This window comes from Mus pahari, chromosome 3, assembly GCF_900095145.1.
Source record: "Mus pahari chromosome 3, PAHARI_EIJ_v1.1, whole genome shotgun sequence".
Lineage (NCBI taxonomy): Eukaryota > Metazoa > Chordata > Mammalia > Rodentia > Muridae > Mus > Mus pahari.
In genome coordinates, this window is record NC_034592.1 from 106,043,733 (window position 1) to 106,065,017 (window position 21,285).

Consider the following 21,285-nt stretch of genomic DNA (forward strand, 5'->3'; position numbering starts at 1 on the left):
TAGCTCTTGAACAACAAAAATAGTTGCAGACAAGGTCTGGGTAGGGAGGGTTTTCACCACTGACCCAAAACACTAGAGTGGCTAGGCCATTCTGTTCAGTTCTCCACAGTCCTCATCAATCTGACCATCACATTATCTGAACCTGATTCACAGGATAAAGTCCATTCTGTTCCTTTTGCAGATTTCTGTCCATGGAGGGCATTACAAGTGACTGACACCAAGAGAGAAAAGTTTTTTTAATATTAAATCCTATCTAGGAGATTTTTTTTTAAAAAGGCTTATTTCTTAAATACTTAAGAGAGCACTGAAGATCAGTATGTTTTTAAGGCCTTCTACCATTAATTAATCAATGAAAATAGAAATAATTTAGGGAACTGTACATTTTAAGTTTTTAATAAACCACAAGGCAAAACAACACTTTAATAATCATATAGGAAATTTCATTTGAAAATTACAAATACAGTACATATACAAAGAATCTGGTCTTCATTACACAGATAAACCCCAGCTTCAAAATCTTTCTAAAATCAATCATATGCAAAATACTTGGTTTTTGGAGGGGCATATATACAATTTCTTAAACTGTGATATGGCTTATTAATCACATATTTATTTAGAGAGGCAGACATTTTCCAAATATAAGATATCTCCTGGGTAGAAAAGGGGGATCCTGGCACATTTCAACTTTGGGTTGCATTTATTTCAGGGTATTCTTGATTGATTGCACTATTTAAATAGATACTGTCATGGATTTAGCTGGCAAGGTCTCCATGAACACCAATCTTAACAAAAATCAGAAAACAACTTTTGGTCTCCAACAAACCTTTTGTAACCATAACTTACTGACAGGTTGCCTAAATGGAGACACACAATACTGAGGAATTCCCACATTTTTTTTCTCTACTTGCATGCTCCCACTAACATTACAAACAATATACCTATCTGCAAAATCAAATCTTAAGCCCTAGCCCATAGGATCCATTAGACAGACCTGGAGGTGGAATTAAGAGTTTGCAAATGGTGTTCTAGCTACAGAGATACTAAGCCAGTTACCTAGAGACCAGATTTTCTCCTGGCTTAGCACAGTAGCTAGTGAGATGTCACTGATTATTTGTAACTAAGAGTGGTCCAAAGATGAATTGAACCAAATTGTATCATATGTAGTGACACATTCTGTAGCTTTAACTTTACTACATACAAGGTAGTCAACAGCAGAGTTCAGATTCTATAAGAACATTGCATGCTGATGAACTAATGGCCATAAATACAGAAAACCAAACACAGCTGAAGTTACTTCAGGATCAAAATCTCTAAGAATGCTGACTGGCATTTTGAGAAACTCAAAGTTCTTCACATTAGCTGCTCAGTCTATTTCTGTCTCATATTCTCTACCATGTTCTCATGCAGAAATCCTGGACAGGAGATGATCTGAGGGTTTAAAAACTTTCTCACCTAGAAATGTATTTCTAAGTATTGGCTGAAAGTTCTCTCTGAAAAATGAGAGAGATGCTTGTGTATCTCTCTGCTCTTGACTGTGTCCACTGTGGGAAGGATCTCCTGAAGACAAATACTGACAGGTGGGCCACCTGGGCTTAAGACAGAACACTGAGAGTTCAGGAAATAATGTCATAGAGAAAATGAAAACCTCTATCCCAAACTGAAAAGAAACACTGTAAACCAAGGCATCTAGTGATCTGGTAAACAATGTGGATGGAAGCTGTGAATGTGAAAATCTGTGCTCACATGAAAACCTTTAGCTGTGGAAAGCTAACATAGCTGCCCCTAAGAACTACAATAGCTTCTGGTTCTGCCTGTTTAGTATGTATTACTCAACTGCATTCTTGGTATGCTCCTTAAGACAGCAAGATTGTTAATCAAAGTCTTCCTAAAACAAAAGACTGCATTGGGCCCAAGTTGTGAAATACAGGTTAATGTCTACAGTAACTAATTACCTGAACATACTCCTTAGAATACAGCGCAGTGGAGAATTGCCAAGTTTTTATGTCCTGATGTTTCCCAGTGCAAGATTAGCACCGCATCTCCCCAATTCAGATCCTGCTTTTTTGCAGGACAAAGAGTTCTCACATTAACTGAGAGGTTGTACCACAGTGCTCTATGTCTCAAAAGGAGAAAGACAGGTCAAATCTTACAGCTGTGTAGTCCCTGATCTAACTGCTGACTTAATGTCCTTCCTCTATGGGTTCTGACGAGCTAAACAAGTAAAAAATCTACCAGCTCTCCATCTTGTGGACCCATGAAGCACAAAGTCTAGCTCCTGCTGCAAAAGTTAAGTGCGGAGATTACAGGTACTCCCACGTTACATGAATATGATAGTTAAGACTTACAGAAGTTGTCAGTGTTTCTGTTTTTTTTTTTTTTTTAATGAAAACTTTTTCAATATTCAAATGGATTTTTAGGCTGTTTTACCAAATATCTTAAGGACTAAGTCATTATGAAAATCCAGATATGCCCACATTATGGTAAAAGGATGTTTACAAGAAATGAGCTCAACTGATGTGTCAAAATGTCAAGAATAAAATGCACATTTTCCTTTTCCCCCTAGATATCTAAAGGCCACAAATGCCCAGGCAGCCACTTAAATGCCTGTAATGTACTCATATGCTAATCACTGTTTTATTTAGTTTATATTCTAAGAAAATTTGAAGTTCAAGCATTTATAATTTTAAATGGACTTACAATAAAAATTCAACAAAGTAAACTTTTTGTTTTTTTTCAAAATAAACTTTGAATTAAACAAATACCCATTGAGTTTTATGGAGAAACATCAGCTGTGTTTTGATCCTATCAATTCCCAACAACCTTTTGGGTAAACCCAGGTTTTCTTATTACTTTTAAACACAGGGAAAGTCTCAACTTCCCACTCTTCATGTACACACCATTTGGATTTGTATTCACAATCTGTTTGGGACAGAGTTACTCCACTCTGACTCTCCGAGGAGACAAGAGCCATACAAAGTGCTAGGTTGAAATGAGCTCATCTCAAAGCAACTGCTGGGAATGAATCATGAATATTCATGACTTTCTCTTTAACACAACTGCTGCCAATTGCCTTCCCTTGAGCTTGGAAATATTTATGTTGCTTCCTCAGACACAAGTTTAGTGTCCATCCTTATTTCAGTTTTTCTGTGCACATACATGGCCAAACAAAACAAAACAAGCCAAAACAAGCCAAAACAAACAAAACCTTTTACCTTGTGTTTTCTCAAAGAGTTTTCTCCACCCAACGCCTCTGTATCTTTCTACTATGACATTATTGTAAAACTTCAAGATTGTAGTTCTGCAACCCATAGAGAACAGCCTGTATCATAAGAGAAATTTTCTCTGGAGTAATAAAGGCCCTTTAAATGGTAAGCATTAATAACCTCAGCCTTAGCTTCTATAGGTACTCGGAAAGATGTATAGATGAGAACAAGGTGCTATGCAAACTGTTACTAACAAATGTTGGCAGTTCTAAAAGACAGTGGATAACTGCTGAAACATTGTTGTCTCTCACTGTCCTAAGACAATTCTACATAAAGCACAGAAGTGATTTTCCGGAAGATAGAATCCAAAACTCTACAGACCATCACTTGCTTCTCTGCTTTAGATCATTATATGGTAAGGTAATTTGAGGTTAAATCTAATTTCTGCCATTTATAATTATATTAAAGTTTTCCTAAATAACTTAAGGACAAGTTTTCCACATTATGTGAATATTTCTGACAAGATTACAAATAATCAAAAATATTGAGATTTAAAACCCAGTACTATCTGGAAAATTTGCTTATAAGTTATATGTGAAATAAAACAGTTCTGAAACACTTAGGAATACATGCTTATTCCATTTTCTGAATTTAATTATTTTCTGAAATCTGTTGAGGGCTAATTTTTATAAAAAGAGAACACAATTCCAGAAACTGGATGCCAAGATTACACAGAGACAAAAATCCCAAATAGTTCAACACTGAGTTTGCTAGCACTGACTTCATATAAAAGGCCTGAAAAAAGTTGTTATTAGATGCAAATACTGAATTCTGAGTCTTCTTGTACATGTTGCATACTCTGTCAAATTAATGAAGTATGGTCTTGGATTGTCTTCTAATGAGGTATCTGCAGAGTTACAGCTCATTCTGTAAACAGTACTTTGGAAGTTCTTTGTCTTAAAATCATGCAAATATCAGAGCAGAGTCTGTCCTGGGGAGACTGGTGCTTGACATGGACACAGCTGTCAGGGTCTCCATTAGGTTTACATTTATTGCTCTCAAGTCTGTACTGCAGGATAAACAAGGCTGTAGACCTCGAGGACATACACCTGGAACTCAGGTACTGGAACTCTGACAATTCGCACAAGTTCTGATCACTTCTTGTCTGTAACTCTGGAGCTGAATAGTGCATTTGTACATGCCAAATGTGTTCAGTAATAAATGCTTAGCTTTGGACTGTACTTCTTCCCATTTAGATGAACTTCCAGGAACTGCAATATCAAGAAAATATCCAGTTATTTATTGCACACTGCCATACATTAGAAGACGAGGCACAGAGGAAGCAGCAGCAAGTTACAAGCGCATGCTCATCTGATGCCTCCTAAGCCCTTCTTCTGCAGAAGGCAGTTTCTAAGCCAGAACAGCCTCTCATGATCTTAGTCTTTCCAGTCCATGCTCACTAGAGAGGACATTACAAACAATTACAAGCCTCTTGCTTAAAGACTTATATTCCTTAAGGTCTAACTGCATATGTTAGTTTGATTTTAAAAAGCCACCAATCTCTGAAATGATTTAAATAAGAGTTTGGCTTTTATTATATAAAAGATGGCATAGCAAATGTATGTAATATCTTTAAAATGCAGGCAAGTATAAATTTGTAACATCTCTTAAAAAGGTAAACCAATTTAAATGTTTTTATTTATTTATTTGGAGTTTGGGGAATTAAACACAGGGCCTCAGACATGGGAGTGCCAGTGCTTGACACTGAACTGCCTTCCCAGCCCTTGTTACCCTTCCACCTACAATTCATCTTTTGAAGAGCCTCTTCCCTCCCCTAAGTCTTCTTATCAGAAAAATCTTCACACATATGATCAGCTCAGATGCTGACTCGTAGGACAGAAGTCTGTGCCCACAAACCCCATGAGCAACATACTTAGCTGCATGTGAACTATGGCAGTGGATTTTCCAGAAGTGAGAGACCAGATATTCAAATCTTCCACGGAATATACGTCTTCTATTTTCATCAATGACTCTTTGATATAATCTACATTCAAATGGCTTGGTACACCTATTAGTTTAGAATATATAATTTGTAAGTTTACTTTGGTAGGAAAAGTTTTAAGTTACGTTTAAAGAAAACAAATGGCTTTGTCAAATTCAGTTCCAATAGATTAATTAAGGTATGTTTACACTTTAAGATAAATTACAGACATTTTTACAAAAATATAGAAAGTATACAAGAGATCAATACATACTTTTAAAATGTCAATTCTCACTAAAATGGAATAGCAATCAAGTTAGAACACTTAGCTTAATCTTTTTTTTTTTTTTTGGTTTTTCGAGACAGGGTTTCTCTGTGTAGCCCTGGCTGTCCTGGAACTCACTCTGTAGACTAGGCTGACCTTGAACTCAGAAATCTACCTGCCTCTGCCTCCCGGGTGCTGGGATTAAAGGCGTGCGCCACCATGCCCGGCTAGCTTAATCTTAAAAAAATGGATAGAAAAGAATTATTCTCCTCTAGCACCTGGTTTCACTATGTAGCCCAGGCTAGCCTGGACCTACATGTAAATCAGGCTGACCTTGAACTCATAGAGAGCTACTTTCCTTTGAGTCCTAAGTGCTGGGATTACAGTTATACCCAGCTTAGAAACATTTGATAATAATAAGCTATTGCTGAGAACTTTTGTCTTCATGTTCTCAGGAAGACAAGGATGTTAAAAGTATTACAAAGACACAAATTAAATGAGATGAAGGAATCAAATAAAGCCAAAGTTATAACTGTGCCAAGAATCAAAAGCTTCACTCTTTTCTTAGCTGGAATGACACTGGCTGTCAAACATTTTCATGTCTATAAATATCCTAGCTCACCCGACTGCTTTACCTGCTAAAGGGTTAAGTGCGTGATTGCACTGCTTCTTGTTTGCTATGCACAAGAGAGTATCAGTGAAATCCAAGACATGGCTCCTGTCCAGAGCATCCTCTGACTCAACCTCTACTGGGGAGAGATAAACCCACAGTGGAGTATTAATAAGTGCTTACCTTCCAGTATTATCACTACTGTGTCCCATATGATGCGAAACGTTGTGAAAGCCACAAGTAATGAAAATATATATGTACAGATGGGATCAGCAATCTTGTATTCTGGCTAGAAGGCAACAGATGAAAGTTGTGTGACTAAACAGAGACAGATGTTAACACACTATAAAGTGGAACGAGACACAGGTCTCTGTTCTTTCTCATTATCAGGATTGGAAAATATTTTTAAATCTTGGATACTGTAATTGAGAAACATCTTTACTCATAAGATTGTTCAAATGACTTGTCTTTTTCTAGAAGTTTAATCATTATGTCTATTCTCTTCTGTGGCTTCTCTGACTCCTTCACTCAGAAGCATAAGATATTGAAACTGGAAAGAACTGTATCCATCACCTGGACTAAAATACTCATACTGAAGAGGACTGAATTAAAATTTAAAGTTGCTGCAAAGATGAGAATCTCAGTGTATAGCCTATTATCAATGGTTCAGTGACAAGGGTTAACACTGAGTTTTATAGTGAATGTGCTATTAAAGCTAACTATAGGTAAATTAGCTGGCAAGGTGATACTATTGTGCTTACTAATAAGTAACTATACCAATTAATCTTATACCAGTGAAAAATGAATAGAAAAGCATTAGTGTCCAGTACATTGATAAGAGACAACTAGCTTTTTAAATAACCAAATTAAATAATTTGAAATAGGAAGTACACAATTTTACCTTGAATCGTATGATGTATGCAGCTATAAGCACACCAACACTTTGTACCAAATCTCCCAGGGCGTGTACAAATGCAGCTCTCACTGCCAAGCTGTCCTGCCCATGGTTGTGTCCACTAGATACCATGCTTGGGGAATTTGAAGGCAGGGAGTGGGAATGAGCGTGAGAATGGTGGTGACCGGACTGGTTCAACAGAAACCCCATTCTGTTAGAAATGAAAGAAAACATATTATTTCTCTAAAACTACTGATAAAACATTCATTTCTATTCAGACAGTAATGGAGCAGTGCAGAACAGAAATTTAATAAGGATTTAAGCACCCGTTACACAGCAAGTATTGTTTTAGGTTTATGGAGCTTATGTTCTGGATATCAGAGGTGTAAGCAAATACACATTGAGACACAGCCAGTTAATGTGAAATGCCTTGGAAATGGCTTTGTATACAGCTTTGTATACAACTCTGTGGAGATATGTAAGATGAGGGCCAGGTGAGTGGGTATGTGGGTGGGGTGGGCACAGAAGAGCTCTCTCTGACTTCATTTGAGTAGTGACTTGCAGAAGTCAAGAGCAGATGGTGGCTGCATATTCTAGGCAGAGCAGCAGACAAAGGCCTGAAATGAAAATGTGCTCCATGCACTTAAAAAGTACCACACTGTGCCTAAGACAAGGAGAGCAGGGAGTGCTAAGAGACAGGCAGGAGGCTACATGGCTTTTATTAAAGAAGGCAATTGTAGAAACTTCTGATTTTTATTCTAGATTTGAATAGAAGCCATTAGATAGTGATTTGTAAACTAAGGCCACTAGACCATATTTGGCTAGTTTTAAAGAGTTTTATTAGAATACAGGCATAGATATTTGTTCACACAGTGAATTTGGCTGTTTTTGTTCTTAACATCAGTGTTCCATCACTTCGAATGAAACTTTCAAAGTAGCTTTCAAAGCCTAAAATACTTACTAACCAGCCTTTTTGTTGTGGTGGAAGTGCAGGGGTCAACCTAGGGCCTCATGCACACTAAGCTCTACCACAACCCATCTGTTCTTTATAGAAAGTCTGCTAACTTCTGCTCTAAATGATTAAGAATGAAACATAGTTCAGTAGTTTTGAGGAGGAAAAAATGATTTTAAAAACTAGCTGACAGACTGGTGAGACAGTTCAGCAGGTAAAGGTGTTTATTGCTAAGTCTGACAATGTGAGATTGATTCCTGGAACCCACATGGTCAAAGAAGAGAAATGATTCCTGTATATTGTTCTCTGACTTCCATGTGTACACTGTAACAGGCATGTGACCACTCACACACAAATAAAATAAATACAAAACTCCCTTAAAATGTAGCTAACATAAAAGTATTAAATATTAAATAACATACTTGGTTCTACTTAAATTCTTTAGTGTTAAACTCTGAGACACGTGGGCAAACTAACAAGTTTATAACGCTCCATTTTATTATACTTCTAAGTAAATCTGACTGACTATATTTTTAAATATGAAAATATTCTATAGTCTGAATACATGCATGCACAATAATCTTTTGGCTCATAGTATGTGAAAAAATATTGTGCTTACATTACATTAACTGCAACTCCAACAGCTGCAGTGATGAGCATGACATCGCCATTTATTTCATAGTTCATATGGATCGTTCTCTGCACAGCCTCATATAAGAGGAATCCCATAAGTACATACACCAGCATTACACTGATCATGGCCGACAAAACCTCTACAAGGGAAGACAGAAAATGCAGGCATCTTTAGCACAACTGTTACACTTCATACCAACTAGACATTGTTCAGTCTTTTACTTACATTTTCTTTCCTCTACAGAGGAAAAAGCACTGTTATTTTTGTCATACAACATTTTTCTTAAAGTATTTAGCAGCTTGAATGATTTAGATCCTTAACTAATTCATCCCCATCCTCTCTCTATTCGTATCTCCATTCACAAGGTAAAACTGATACAGAAAAAGAAAATTTAAATGGCATAAATCATACAAGATTATCAAAGTTTGCTATACTATAAAATATCAAAGTTATTGTACTTGGCATGAAAGATTATTATTATTATTATTTCAAAGATTATGTGAAAATTCTAGATCCTTTGTTATTCTCTGACACAGTGTCTTTTTCTTTCTCTTTATAGCATTTACTATAATTTGTGACTGTATTTGTGTCTATGTGCGCACAAGAGTCACCATATCTCGACATCCTTATTCACTCATTCATTAGTAACTAATGGGTACTCATTCAGTCAATGAATAACTGTTGTCTTAACAACGTAGACCATTCACAACAGAAGCATGTATGTGTTTGTGGGTGTTGCATAAGTTACTGGTCTAATGTAAGTATTTGCTTTGCTAATGCTATAATGCCAATAATAAGTATATTCCACTAAAGTTACAAGGCAATTATCTTTCCATTGTCAGAAAGAACTAAGCAAACATCTAGGGCATGTTCCGGAGATCTATAAAAATATGATGAACACAGAGATATCTTCTCTTCCACTTTCTTTTCCACTCTTTCCTGCCTTCTTCCAATAGAAAATAGGAAGAAAATAGTGGGGTGTGTTGGATTTACCTAGGCCTTCTGAATTAGTATTTGTATTTATCTCAGCCAGAGTCCAACTGCACTCAAGCTGATGTTATAGGGATTTCCATCAGCCTATGGTCCAGAGTCTATCTTTGGGTTTCCTCTCATTTATTACAAATTGTTTCTCCTACTCCTGCTTTCTCATCGCTCCCTACACCATACTACACTGCCAACTATGGTCATGCTGACTTACAGTCATGCCATCTTTATGCCTCAACTTAAACTCACATTTCTAGCAAGTTTTAGAGCTTAATTCTTTTCCAGTAAAAGGTCATGTGATATGATTAAATTTGCATTAAGATGTGAATAATAAAAAGCACAGCTTTTGATATAGGTAGGAGAAAGCTGTGAAAGATCTGTATGACAAAAGCTGTTAAAATGAATCACAACTAGGTAGAAAGTTTATTAGTATTATTTTTGATGCTTATATGAATGAAATGTTTTCTGTTTCTCTAGTATCAGTGGATAAAGCAACAAACTACACAGAATTAGTTGTAGCCAAATCTTGCCCAAGACATCTAGTTGGTTCTGACCATGATCTCTGCTCAGCACACATTATGAGCAATACCTGTGCTATCATCTTGCCATTAACACAGGCTGAGGATTTAAATGATCACATCATAAACACTGCTTTCTATCCTAACCACAAACAGTACTGCTTAGTATAGTCTTTACATCAGTATAGTCCCTGAAGATCTGGAAGAAACTTCACATAAAAAAGCCAATTATGGGCTGGTGAGATGGCTCAGCAGGTAAGAGCACCCGACTGCTCTTCCAAAGGTCCGGAGCTCAAATCCCAGCAACCACATGGTGGCTCACAACCATCCGTAACAAGATCTGATGCCCTCTTCTGGAGTGTCTGAAGTCAGCTACAGTGTACTTAAAAATATAATAAATAAATAAATCTTAAAAAAAAAAAAAAGATTTATTTATTTATTTTATGTAAGTACACTGTAGCTGTCTTCTGACACTCCAGAAGAGGGCGCCAGATCTTGTTAAGGATGGTTGTGAGCCACCATGTGGTTGCTGGGATTTGAACTCAGGACCTTTGGAAGAGCAGTCGGGTGCTCTTACCTACTGAGCCATCTCACCAGCCCAAATAAATAAATCTTAAAAAAAAAAAGCCAATTATAAAGATAATCTATACAAAGAAAGGCAGAAAGGATGAAGCAGGACGGGAGCTGCTGTCTTCAGAATGACATGCTCCCTTAGAAGAGAATCTTTCTCCTCCTAAAGATTTGTGGGATCTCTTTCATTGTGGGTTAATTAAATCCTGTATTATTAGCTCTCAGAGTAAAGTGGCATGCCCATAATCAAATAAGTCCAGACACTTAAATACAACACATAAGGCTTTAGTTCTTTCTTTCTCTCTCCCCACATTAACCTGCTCCTGTTGTAATGTACTGTAAATAAAGAAAAATCAGAATGATTTCACACCGTCCCCAGCTATACATGAAGCTACTGAAGAGACTGTGGTGACAGCCCTAAGAGAAGAGGGTTATGCGCTCTCCTGCTCACCTGGCCTTCAGCATTTCTTTTCTCCTAAGAAGTACAAATTCTGTTGTACCATAGAATGTAGACTATTAACAAATAATGATAAAAATTAGTCAAACATTTTCAAGACTGGATATTCCAAAGAATTTATACTGGCCTTTCTGTATGCATACATACATGCTACTAAGAAGCCTTGAAAAAAAAAAAGAAGCCTTGAGTTCATTTTAATATTTTTCAGAGAATGAGTGAAGTGGATTAATAAAGAATGAAGATCCTTATTAAAGTGCTGGCCACTGTCCTGAATGCTTTCCAAATAGTAATTCACTTACTGCCCTTAATAACTTTATGTGGGAGACACTATTGTAGCATCCTTAACAAGCATGAAGATGTTACAGAGCTTAAATAAAGTCAGATTCTTAGGAAGTGAGACAGCCAGGATTTGAATCAAGTTATTGGTTTCTTTACTGCCTTTCATAGGTGTTTGTTTGAAAAACACCAATTAAAAGGCTACAATCAATAAATCCTAATTTTGTGTGTGTGTGCGTGCGTGCGTGTGTGTGTGTGTGTGTGTGTGTGTGTGTGTATGCATGTGAGTGCAGATGATTGCTAAGACTAGAGGCAGCTGTTAGCTGCCTTTGTGGGTGCTGGGGACTAAATTCTTCTGTAAGAGCCATACAGATAGGGATAAGGTTGGAGTGATGGCACAGGAATTAAGAGAACAGATTGCTCCTTCTAAGGGAGCCAGGTTCAATTTCCAGTACCCACACAGAGGCCCATAACAGTTTATAACTCCAGTTCCAGAGGATCTGATACCCTCTCTGGCCTCCCTGGGTACCAGGCATATAAGTGGTGCAGACATACATGCAGACAAAATGCCTATAAACATAAAGTAAAAATAGTTAAGTATAAAAATCAAAGAAAAGTGTTATTTAAAAATAAAATTTAAAAAGAGTAGTATGTGCTCTTGAGACATCTCTCCAGCCCCAGAAAATGTTATCTCTAAGAGCAGACAGGAAACACCTACACAACTGAACGTGACAACTGCGATGAAACCATGCTGATAGAAACACTACTAGAGATAGTGTTTGACTTGGTTCATTGATAAAGTGCCTAATAACTCTAGCTCTATTTTCTGCTTTCTTAGTAGATTCTCAAGGCAATAGCCAGTGTTCAGTTTTTATTCAAGAAAGCCAAAGAATATTATTTTTATCTCAATTCTTTAATGTGCACTATTACATGCTGAATTTTTCAAACCAGAAAATTCTTAATTTGGAGGTTCTATGAAAATATCTATGGATATGGTCTGTCATGTAATAGTTCAAATAGTAATTTTATGTATTTTTAGAGTAAGTAGGTTTAAAACCACAGCAACAGTAAGAATCAGAGCTCTGTAGGTAATAATATAGACTTTTTTAAACCCTTGCTGAATAACATTGATTCAGTGCAAAGTCAGTCATATAGCATATGTTGGACATATGATGAAAATGTTTAATATGGGCTTCAGTTGAAAATTTTAAAGTAAAAACAAGCAGCAAATGCTTATTAGTGAGTCACCTAATCAGTTTTGCTCAGTTCAGTAAACTGGAAAGTAAGCCTCTTTATAATGGCATATTCATAATTCTGTACAAACTACTTAAGGAGGCATAGCAGTATGTTCCACAGATGATAGCTTTTTGGATAAGTCTCATTTTCATTTGCTTTGTTCAAACCCATTATCACTTTAAATATTTCAGCTAATTGGGGTCATAGTTTATTATGGCTTTACATGAAAATATTATAAGCCAAAATAAACAAGTTACCTACCTAGGCGATGAAATCCAAAGGTGAATCTTCTGGTTGGTGACTTTGAGGACAGCCACAAAGCAAGCAGAGTGAGTATGATGGCACTTAGGTCAGTTAGCATATGGAGTGCATCTGTCATAATTGCTAAGCTATTTGCCATGTATCCACCTGGGAAAAAGGGAAGGAAGGGTAACTAAAAAAAGGAAGCCATCAAACTCAAAATGTTAACATTCTGCAAAACATAACTGAACTAAATTTCTATCCTGATACAACTAAATCAAAGTATTCTAAAGTTTCATGCAAAAGAGTATAGATGTCATATCCTTCAACTTATATGAGGATTGTTCCAGAAACCCCTTTAGGTATCAAAATCTGTGCATGTTCAAAATCTTATATAATATGGTGTATTTGTATACAGCTTGTACATATAAACCTATACATAGTTTATATTAGTTCTAGGTTACTGATACCATCTAATACAATGTAGTTATTATACTGCATTATTTAGGGGATTACTACAAGAAAACAAGCCTATATATATTCTATACAGACATATATTTCAAGTATTTTCCAGCTGAAACATATGTGTAGCACCTGTGGACATGGAATCTGTAGTTATGGAAGGACCACTGCTCAAATTTCTGATGAAAACCCCATTTCTATTAACAGGGTCTTCAGTGTTCATTATACTTCATAAAGTTACCCATTAAATTGGCAGTAAAAATAAAAGCAGGATGGGAACTTTTGCTCAACTTATTAATTCTACGAATACAGTGAGTTAATAGCTACGGTATCTAAATACCACAACAAAGCAGAAAGAAGATATGCTTTCTGTTATTCAGGAAGGGTTGAACATCAAATGACATAGAAGAATTCTATAAAGTTCATACTAGCACAACCCAAAGAGTAAAAATTAGTTTAGCTTATAGTTATATAGATAATAATCTCTGAAAAGAGTAAAAAAAGGAAAATATGGTGTAATTGATGGTATAGGAATAAGTATGGTGCATGTGTGTGTGTGTGTTAGACATTGAATGTGTCCACCACAACTCATGTTGATGTTTCATCTTTATTATGAGGTATTAAGAAGTTGGAACTTTAAACTGATGACTGGATGATAATGTTAAATGAGACTCTTAAGGGCAGAGCCTCATTTCAATAAGACTATGGCTTTAGAGGAAGAAGAGATCTGAATGAGGAACATTTTCCTTATCGTGTAACCCTCAGGACTGCTTTGAGATGATAAAAAGGACCTCAACAAATGCAGCCTTTTGATCTTGAATTTTCCAGTCTTCAGAAACACAAGGTGAATAAACTTTTCTGCTTTATAAATTACTTAGTCTGTGATATTCAGTTATGGCAACAAAAGACAATATGTATTAGGGTCTGGTACAATCTGTGATTTCAGGCATCTACTAGGGATCTTGAATTATATCCCCATTAGTGGGAGACAACCACACAAGTGTATGTATGTATGGACACAGTACATTTCCTTTTTTCTCCTATTAGTAATTTTACTTAATTCTGGGAAAGTATTTTAATTCATTTTCTATTATTGATTGATGATTGATTGATTGATTGAGACAGTGTCTCACTATGTAGCTCTGGCCGGCCTGGAACTCACTATGGAGACAAGGTGGCCTTGAACTGAGATCTGCCTGCCTCTGTCTCCCAAACACTGATATAAGGCATGAATTGCCATGACTGTTCCTTATTTTCTAACTTTTCTATAAGTTTTCTTTTCTTGTTTTCAAGTGCCTTTTAGGTTTTTATTGTTCAACGGGTTCTTATATTTTCCTTTACCCTGAATTTCTTTTGTAGAACAACCTGTTCTTTTCTAGATATGTGATCTTATCTCTGAAAATACAGAATATATGATTATAACTGTTTTTTGTTTGTTTGGTTGGTTTTTGAGGCAGGGTTTCTCTGTATAGCCCTGGCTATCCTGGAACTCACTTTGTAGACCAGGCTGGCCTCGAACTCAGAAANCCGCCTGCCTCTGCCTCCCAAGTGCTGGGATTAAAGGCATGCACCACCACGCCCGGCTATAACTGGTTTTTAAAACAGGGTTTTAATTAGCTTTCCTTAGTTTAGCCTTCTTGGTACATACATAATTCCAGAGGTACCTGGCACAGCTGAGTATGGCCTGCTTAGGATGCTCTATAGTACAGTTGTCTTATGCGTGGGTCCTGAGGGGTTAGCATTAGCATCCCCTGGGATCTAATAAAAATGTAAATGCTAGCCAGGCATGGTGGAGCATGCCTTTAATAGCAGCACTTAGGAGGTAGAGGCAGATACATTTCATTGAGTATGAGACCAGCCTGGTTTACATACTGAGTTCCAGGCCAGCCAGGGTTACACAGTAGCAAGACTGTCTTAAATTCTATACATGAATACATACTCTGGCTTATCCCAAACCTCCATTATTAGACCTTCTGAGGTTGGGACTTTGGGTTCTCTAATGGCTGTGATGCACAGCAAAAACTCGAGGACCACTATTGTGGTGGGGCCTGAGTTGGTTCTCAGCTGAGGTGCTGACTTTTGAGTGTAGTAAGCTAGTTACTCTGTTTCTTTTTCAATTTCCAAGACTTTTGCTGTTTTGTTCCCTTTAGTTTTCCCCATCTGTGTGAGGAGGGTTTGCCTTCTCTAGCAAGCCAAATCCCAGAAATGCAGGTTAAGAGATACTTTGAGATAGGGCAAAATTAAATACACCACTTCTCGACCTAAAAGTCAGTCTGTATATCTTTATGTTTTTAGTTCCAATGAAAACATGTAAAATATGGCATTTTTTTGTTAACAAGTCCAAAGGATATCTTAGTTTTCATCTAAAAAGTTCTCTTATTTCCAATGTGAAATATAGTAGTCCTCCTCACCCTATTCTGAAGCATGTATTCTAAGATCCTCACTAGGAACCTGGAACCTTAGGCACTACCAAGTAATGTGCATATATTATATCTATCTATCTATCTATCTATCTATCTATCTATCTATCTATCTAAGCATATATAGATATTATAATATATGTATATATTTATGTAATATTATATATACATTTAGTTGTATACATGTATAATATATATGTATAATGATATATACATATGTACACTATATACATTATATACATAAATATGTAATATATGTTCAAGCCTAAGGTAAAGTTTAGATTATTTGTTAGGCACAGTAAGAAAGTAACATAATAACTAGTAATAAAATAGAATGGCTGTAACAATACACCACAATAAAAGTTACATGTGGACACATTACACAAAGAGATGATTCATATCCTGAGCAGGATGGGGCAGGACTCTGAGATTCCATTATAATACCTACAGCAGTGAGCAATTTAAACATGGGTTGTTTAGTTCTTGAGTTTTCCATTTAATAACTTTGGATATGGCTGTTGTAATCTATTAAAACTGTAGAAAGGGACATCGATGGTAGAGGGGGGGCCGATGTAGTTTATGTCCTTGGATTTTGGAACACCTGTTCACCTCTGTTTGACTTCCTAAATTTGAAGTTCCTCAAGATGTGAGTTCTCAGGTTATTTTGCCTAATTTGGAGGCATCATCTACTATGCTGGCATATCTTCTAAAGCCCAGGTTCATATTTACTAGCTCACCAGACATCCCCACTTGACTAGTCTTCATAAGCATGCAAATGAACATGTTTAAAGCAATCTTTGAGTCCATACCCAAATCTTGCTCTGCGTCCTCTTTCCTCTTCAAAATGATGTATCCTTATGTATCTATCTGGTTAGAGAGAAACTCAGGCTCATCCCTGACCTGCTCTCTCCTCAAGCCCCATGTCCAAATGTGACAGTTCTGTTCATACTCCAGGACGCTTTTCTGTACTTATTCTGGTTTGTTTCTAGCCAGGAGCTCTACAAGTCTGCTCTGATCCTTGTACCTCCATTCCTTTCTTCACAGAACATCCATGATGATCTTTTAAGAAGTAACTCTCCTACTTAGAGCCCTCCACTGGCTTCCACTGAATTAGAACAAAAACTGCACTCATTCAGTGTAGTCTCTCAGGACTTGTTTATCTGGTCCACCTGCCTCTTTCCTTTATGCCAACCACACTCCAGTCACACTGGTCTTTTAGTTTCTTAAAAGAACTCAGACCTTTGTTGTACTGTTTTCCTTGCTTGGATGATTCCTAATATCTTTTTTGTTGCTTTTAAATGTTCTATCTCATGCAAAAATGATATCCCACTGGTTAGTATGCCTATTCTTTTCTTCACAGAGCTTAAGAGTATCTGAATTTAAGATGTAATGACTTGTAATGCCATGTAATGTTTTCCTTCTATATTAGCTAAAAAAAACTTCAGATAATAACAGTTTTGTTCTCTATTAGATATTTAGACCATGTAGGACAGTGCATACAAATTAACATGTAGGTACTCAAAGGAGACCTACTGAAGGGAAAGGAGGAAAGGACAGACACTGTTCAATGTCAGGAGTGAGTCAGAGGTAAACCAAGATCCAAAATCAAGTCTCTTCTCTGAAATCTCTCAATGATTTTATTTTTTATTGGTCCATACTTCCTACATAAGATGATTTATTTCTAAGTTCTTAGATACACTTTAATAAGCACTTTACTAGATCCAGTCTAATTCTAGGTATTATTCTGAGCACTACAGTTCCTATCATTTCTGCATTATTTAATGAAAGATTCTATATTTGGATATTAAGTCAGTATTGGAAAGGAAACACCTATTGTGGTTTTTGAAAAACTTTTATTGAGAAAGAGCCTCTGGAAATGAGAAGTCAGGATAATTAAATATTAACTTTTACTTAAATGAAATTACATCTAAATTAATTTCAAGGGAGAAAGTTATGATTAATGTGACTAACTTCAAATACTCAATATCAACTTCAAAATGTCTGAATGGTGAGTATTTTCATTGTGTTGAGTTTGAGAAGTCCCTAGATCTTAGTCTGCTGAAGTCATGAGATCATGTTCTGACTGCAGCTTATCATCTTTGCATTTTATATTACACATTTATAATTCTCCAACAGAAGAATTCCCTAAATAGAACCTCTATACCACCTTCTCTGAGGCTCAGAAAACATGTGGAAGAGGGGGCTGAAAAAAGTTCAGAGCTGGAGGATGGAGAGATCTGTCACAAAAAGATGTCTTCTGTATATGACATAGCTGTCACACCCATGGACTCCGGTGCCACCGTGGTTACCTGATCAAGACCTGCAACAGGTTTGGCCCTGTCAACATTTCAACCAGGAAGAGAGAAGCTTTATAGGGCTGCACCTCTCCCTGAGGGACTACTGACAGCCAATGGTTTCTGGGGAGAAGGTTATCACTCTCTTCAGTGGTGTACTCACTGGTAAGTTTCCCATGCTTCATAACTCATTTATTCTCAATGCTCACACAAACTGTCCCAATTAAAGTCAGTGAGTGGGTCACATACCCAAAAAGACAGGAAAGTGTGAGCCTTGCTGGGAAGAAGGGTTCCAGTGTGAAAGGGAGCAGGGATGTGAGAGAGGGGGTGTGTAAAATGATTAAAATTCATTATAAGCAAGTGTAAAATATTGACAAATTTTTAAAATGCAATTAAAAATTCAACAAAAGCTCATTTACTATGTCTAATTTGTATCATTTACTGTTTTAGGTATTAGGATGTCAGTTTATATTTTAGTCAAAAATTAAAATAATAGCCGGGCATGGTGGCGCATGCCTTTAATCCCAGCACTTGGGAGGCAGAGGCAGGNAGAGTGAGTTCCAGGACAGCCAGGGCTACACAGAGAAACCCTGTCTCGAAAAATCAAGAAAAATAAAAAATTAAAATAATAAAAGACGTGTAAATAGAGTTCAAGTGGGGAAAATAAGATGCAGAGGTTTATCCCAACAGTCAAAAACAAGTCTTTCAGAGACATCTTTTGAAATGAAGTATGACTAACAAGCAGCCAAGGGACAATGTGGGAAAAGGCAGGAATATAAAAGCTCAGGCCAGAGGCTAGAGAGGCTCAGAGGTTAGGAGAACTTGCTACTCTTGTTCTGGTTCCCAGCCCCCATACCAGGAAGTTCACACTCACCTGAAGCTTCAGCTCTAGGGGATCTGATGCCTCTAGGCACTGAACTCACTCACCAGCACACACCCACCCTCCAATGACCCACACCCTCCCCACACAAACACATAATTAAAACTAAATATTTTTGAACAAGCTGGAAGATGGGTGATGTGCCACATATAGTCTACTAGTGGGCTGAGAGATAACTGAAGACATTAAAATATAGCATATACAATTTGTGTTTGCTATGCATATATTTATACTTGTATATGCAGATATGTACATACCTATGACTACATATGTAGTATTTTTACCACAGTCTATTTCTTATTACATAGTCAACAGGAGTTTGAAAACCCTTGAGGAATCTGCTCTTATTTACGAAAGCCTTAGGGCAAGAGAGGGGGAGCCCTGAGAAAAGGACCATAACCAGTACAGCTGAGTTCACACTGAGGAAGAATGATGGGACATCAGGCAGAGAATGTACAAGAGTCTTTTACACACAACATTTTAAATCTGGGCCGCCAGGTCTCTTCTTGTTATGACTCATCATAAGAGATAACGTGAGAGAACCGTCTCCTCTGTTAATGCCACTTCAGAAACTGCCACCGAGGAGTCGGCAGTGTGTTCTCTATGTGAGAACTACATCCATGGATCCCATCGATCATGAATGGAAAACATCCGAAAAAGTAACTCTGCCTCAGCATTCGCCATTCACAAACTTGTTCTGCTCATCAATCTCTCAACAAGTCAGGATAACAACTGCTTATAGACAGCATCAAATTTGTATTTTGTAGTCAAAGTGATTTCCAAATGATTAAAGTACAGAAGGACATATATGTAGGTTATATGCAAATAACTGCTCGTTTTACGTAAGGGACCTTTACATAAGGCATCACTGGATGAGGCAACCTGAGATTCAGGTTCTAGAGGGGACTCCTGGAAGCAACCCACTTTGGATATCAAGGGACGACTATAAACTAATGTGACAGTAAAAATAAGGTGTAAAGCAAGAACCTTAGAGTAAGAAATTATTATCTGAAATCAGTTAAAAAATGAGAAAGAAAACCTAGCTCCTGCAGCTGCCGGGGAGACCTCTAGTTCACTGTAGATACTCCTTTTAATAATGAACTTTTAGTTAGTTGGCTGTATAGAGTTTTGTAAAGCCCTTGGCTATAAGCTCAAAAGGAAGCGGCATAAATAAGCATCAAATAACCAAAATGTAGAAAGAAAGAAAAGTCTGGTACTGTAGATGGCTCTCTCTTTCCCCAATAAGATTCCTCATAATCTAATCCCTTCAGAACTCCTGTGTGTGAAAATAGAATGGTGTTCAGTAACATCCCTCAATACTATAAAATTCTGATTCTAATCCATGTCAGAATTATTTTGGACGTTGGAAGATAAACCTGGCATTTTATCAGAATCTGTAAAAGGAGAAGTTACGTGATATACAGTCAAGATAACACCCTAAACCCTGCAGTAAATGTCACGCTGTTTAAGGGGGGGTTACAAGATATACCTGCAAGCTCTCAGTGGGCGCTCGCGGGACCCGCACTTTGGAATCCCGTGTCCCTCTCCTATGGGACCCACGAAAGTCTAGATACTCAGCCAACTTCCCGAAAGCAAAAGTTTCCACCTCAACTCCCGGCGTAGCTGACAGCTGGACCAAGTCAAAGGAAAACGAGTCGGCGACACAACTCACCTACAAGCTCTCCGATCATGAAAAGCAAGTAGAGGACGGCCGCGATGGTCAGTCTGGTCTTCACCTTCCTCTGCTTCAGCAACTCGCGCCGCTTGCTGCAGTTGTCACAGGGGTCCATCTTCAAACTCAGCTGACTGTTGGTCAAAGGTAAGTCCTGGTCCAATAAGGAGTCATCGTCGGCCTGGAGGGCCGGGTGCGCCCCGTTCGCAGGCCTTTCCGGGGCTTCCGAGTCATCGTCGGCCACCACGACTCGAAGTTTATTAAAGCGCGAAAGCCCCTCGTCGCTCACCTCGTCCGAGAAGTCGAAGGCGCTGGTGTCATTTAAGAACAGCGGCGCGTCGTCTTTCCTCAGCAGGGATTTGAGGCGCTTCCACGCGCCGGGGCCGGCCATGGCAGCGGAGGGGCGGCCGGCGACTCCGCCTTCACCGGCGCTCGGGCTCCTCAGGGCAGCGCGGCGCGTCCCTGCCCATCGTGAGGAGAACGAGACCCCGCTCCTGTCGCCGCGCCCCGGCCGCGCGCCAGCTCCGGACTCGGCGGCGCTCGGCTACCTGCGGGCCGCCGCCGCCGCCGCCGCGCATCCCCGCCCGGAGGCTCGCGCTGCTGCGACCCGGGCCAGGGACCGAGGCCGAGCCCAAGCCGCTGCGCCCGCCCGCCCGCCCGCCCGCCTCGCGCCGCTGGGAGGCCGGCCGCGGGGTCTGACAGGCCCGGCCTCCTCCGGCCCCTGCGCGAGGCGGCG

At 38.3% G+C, this 21,285-nt stretch overlaps 1 protein-coding gene across 1 annotated transcript; it reads right to left on the minus strand.

The window, feature by feature from the left end:
• Positions 1–365: 365 nt before the first annotated feature.
• Slc30a4 (solute carrier family 30 member 4) lies at positions 366–21,190 on the minus strand. The gene is made up of 7 exons (XM_021194216.1): positions 20,550–21,190; positions 12,843–12,989; positions 8,526–8,679; positions 6,961–7,165; positions 6,243–6,348; positions 5,137–5,271; positions 366–4,474 (listed from the first exon to the last, which is right to left on the minus strand). The coding sequence occupies exons 1-7, from the start codon at positions 20,938–20,940 to the stop codon at positions 4,320–4,322; spliced, it is 1,293 nt and encodes a 430-aa protein (XP_021049875.1). The 5' UTR covers positions 20,941–21,190; the 3' UTR covers positions 366–4,319.
• Between the last annotated feature and the right edge of the window lie 95 nt (positions 21,191–21,285).

Excerpts from the sequence above, each read along its gene's own strand:
- Slc30a4 (XM_021194216.1), bottom strand. The coding sequence starts at position 20,940 with ATGGCCGGCCCCGGCGCGTGGAAGCGCCTCAAATCCCTGCTGAGGAAA. Across the intron at positions 8,680-12,842 it reads CTTTGGATTTCATCGCCTAG|AGGTTTTGTCGGCCATGATC; the intron begins GTAGGTAACTTG and ends CTTCCCTTGTAG. Across the intron at positions 7,166-8,525 it reads GGAGTTGCAGTTAATGTAAT|AATGGGGTTTCTGTTGAACC; the intron begins GTAAGCACAATA and ends CATTTCTAACAG.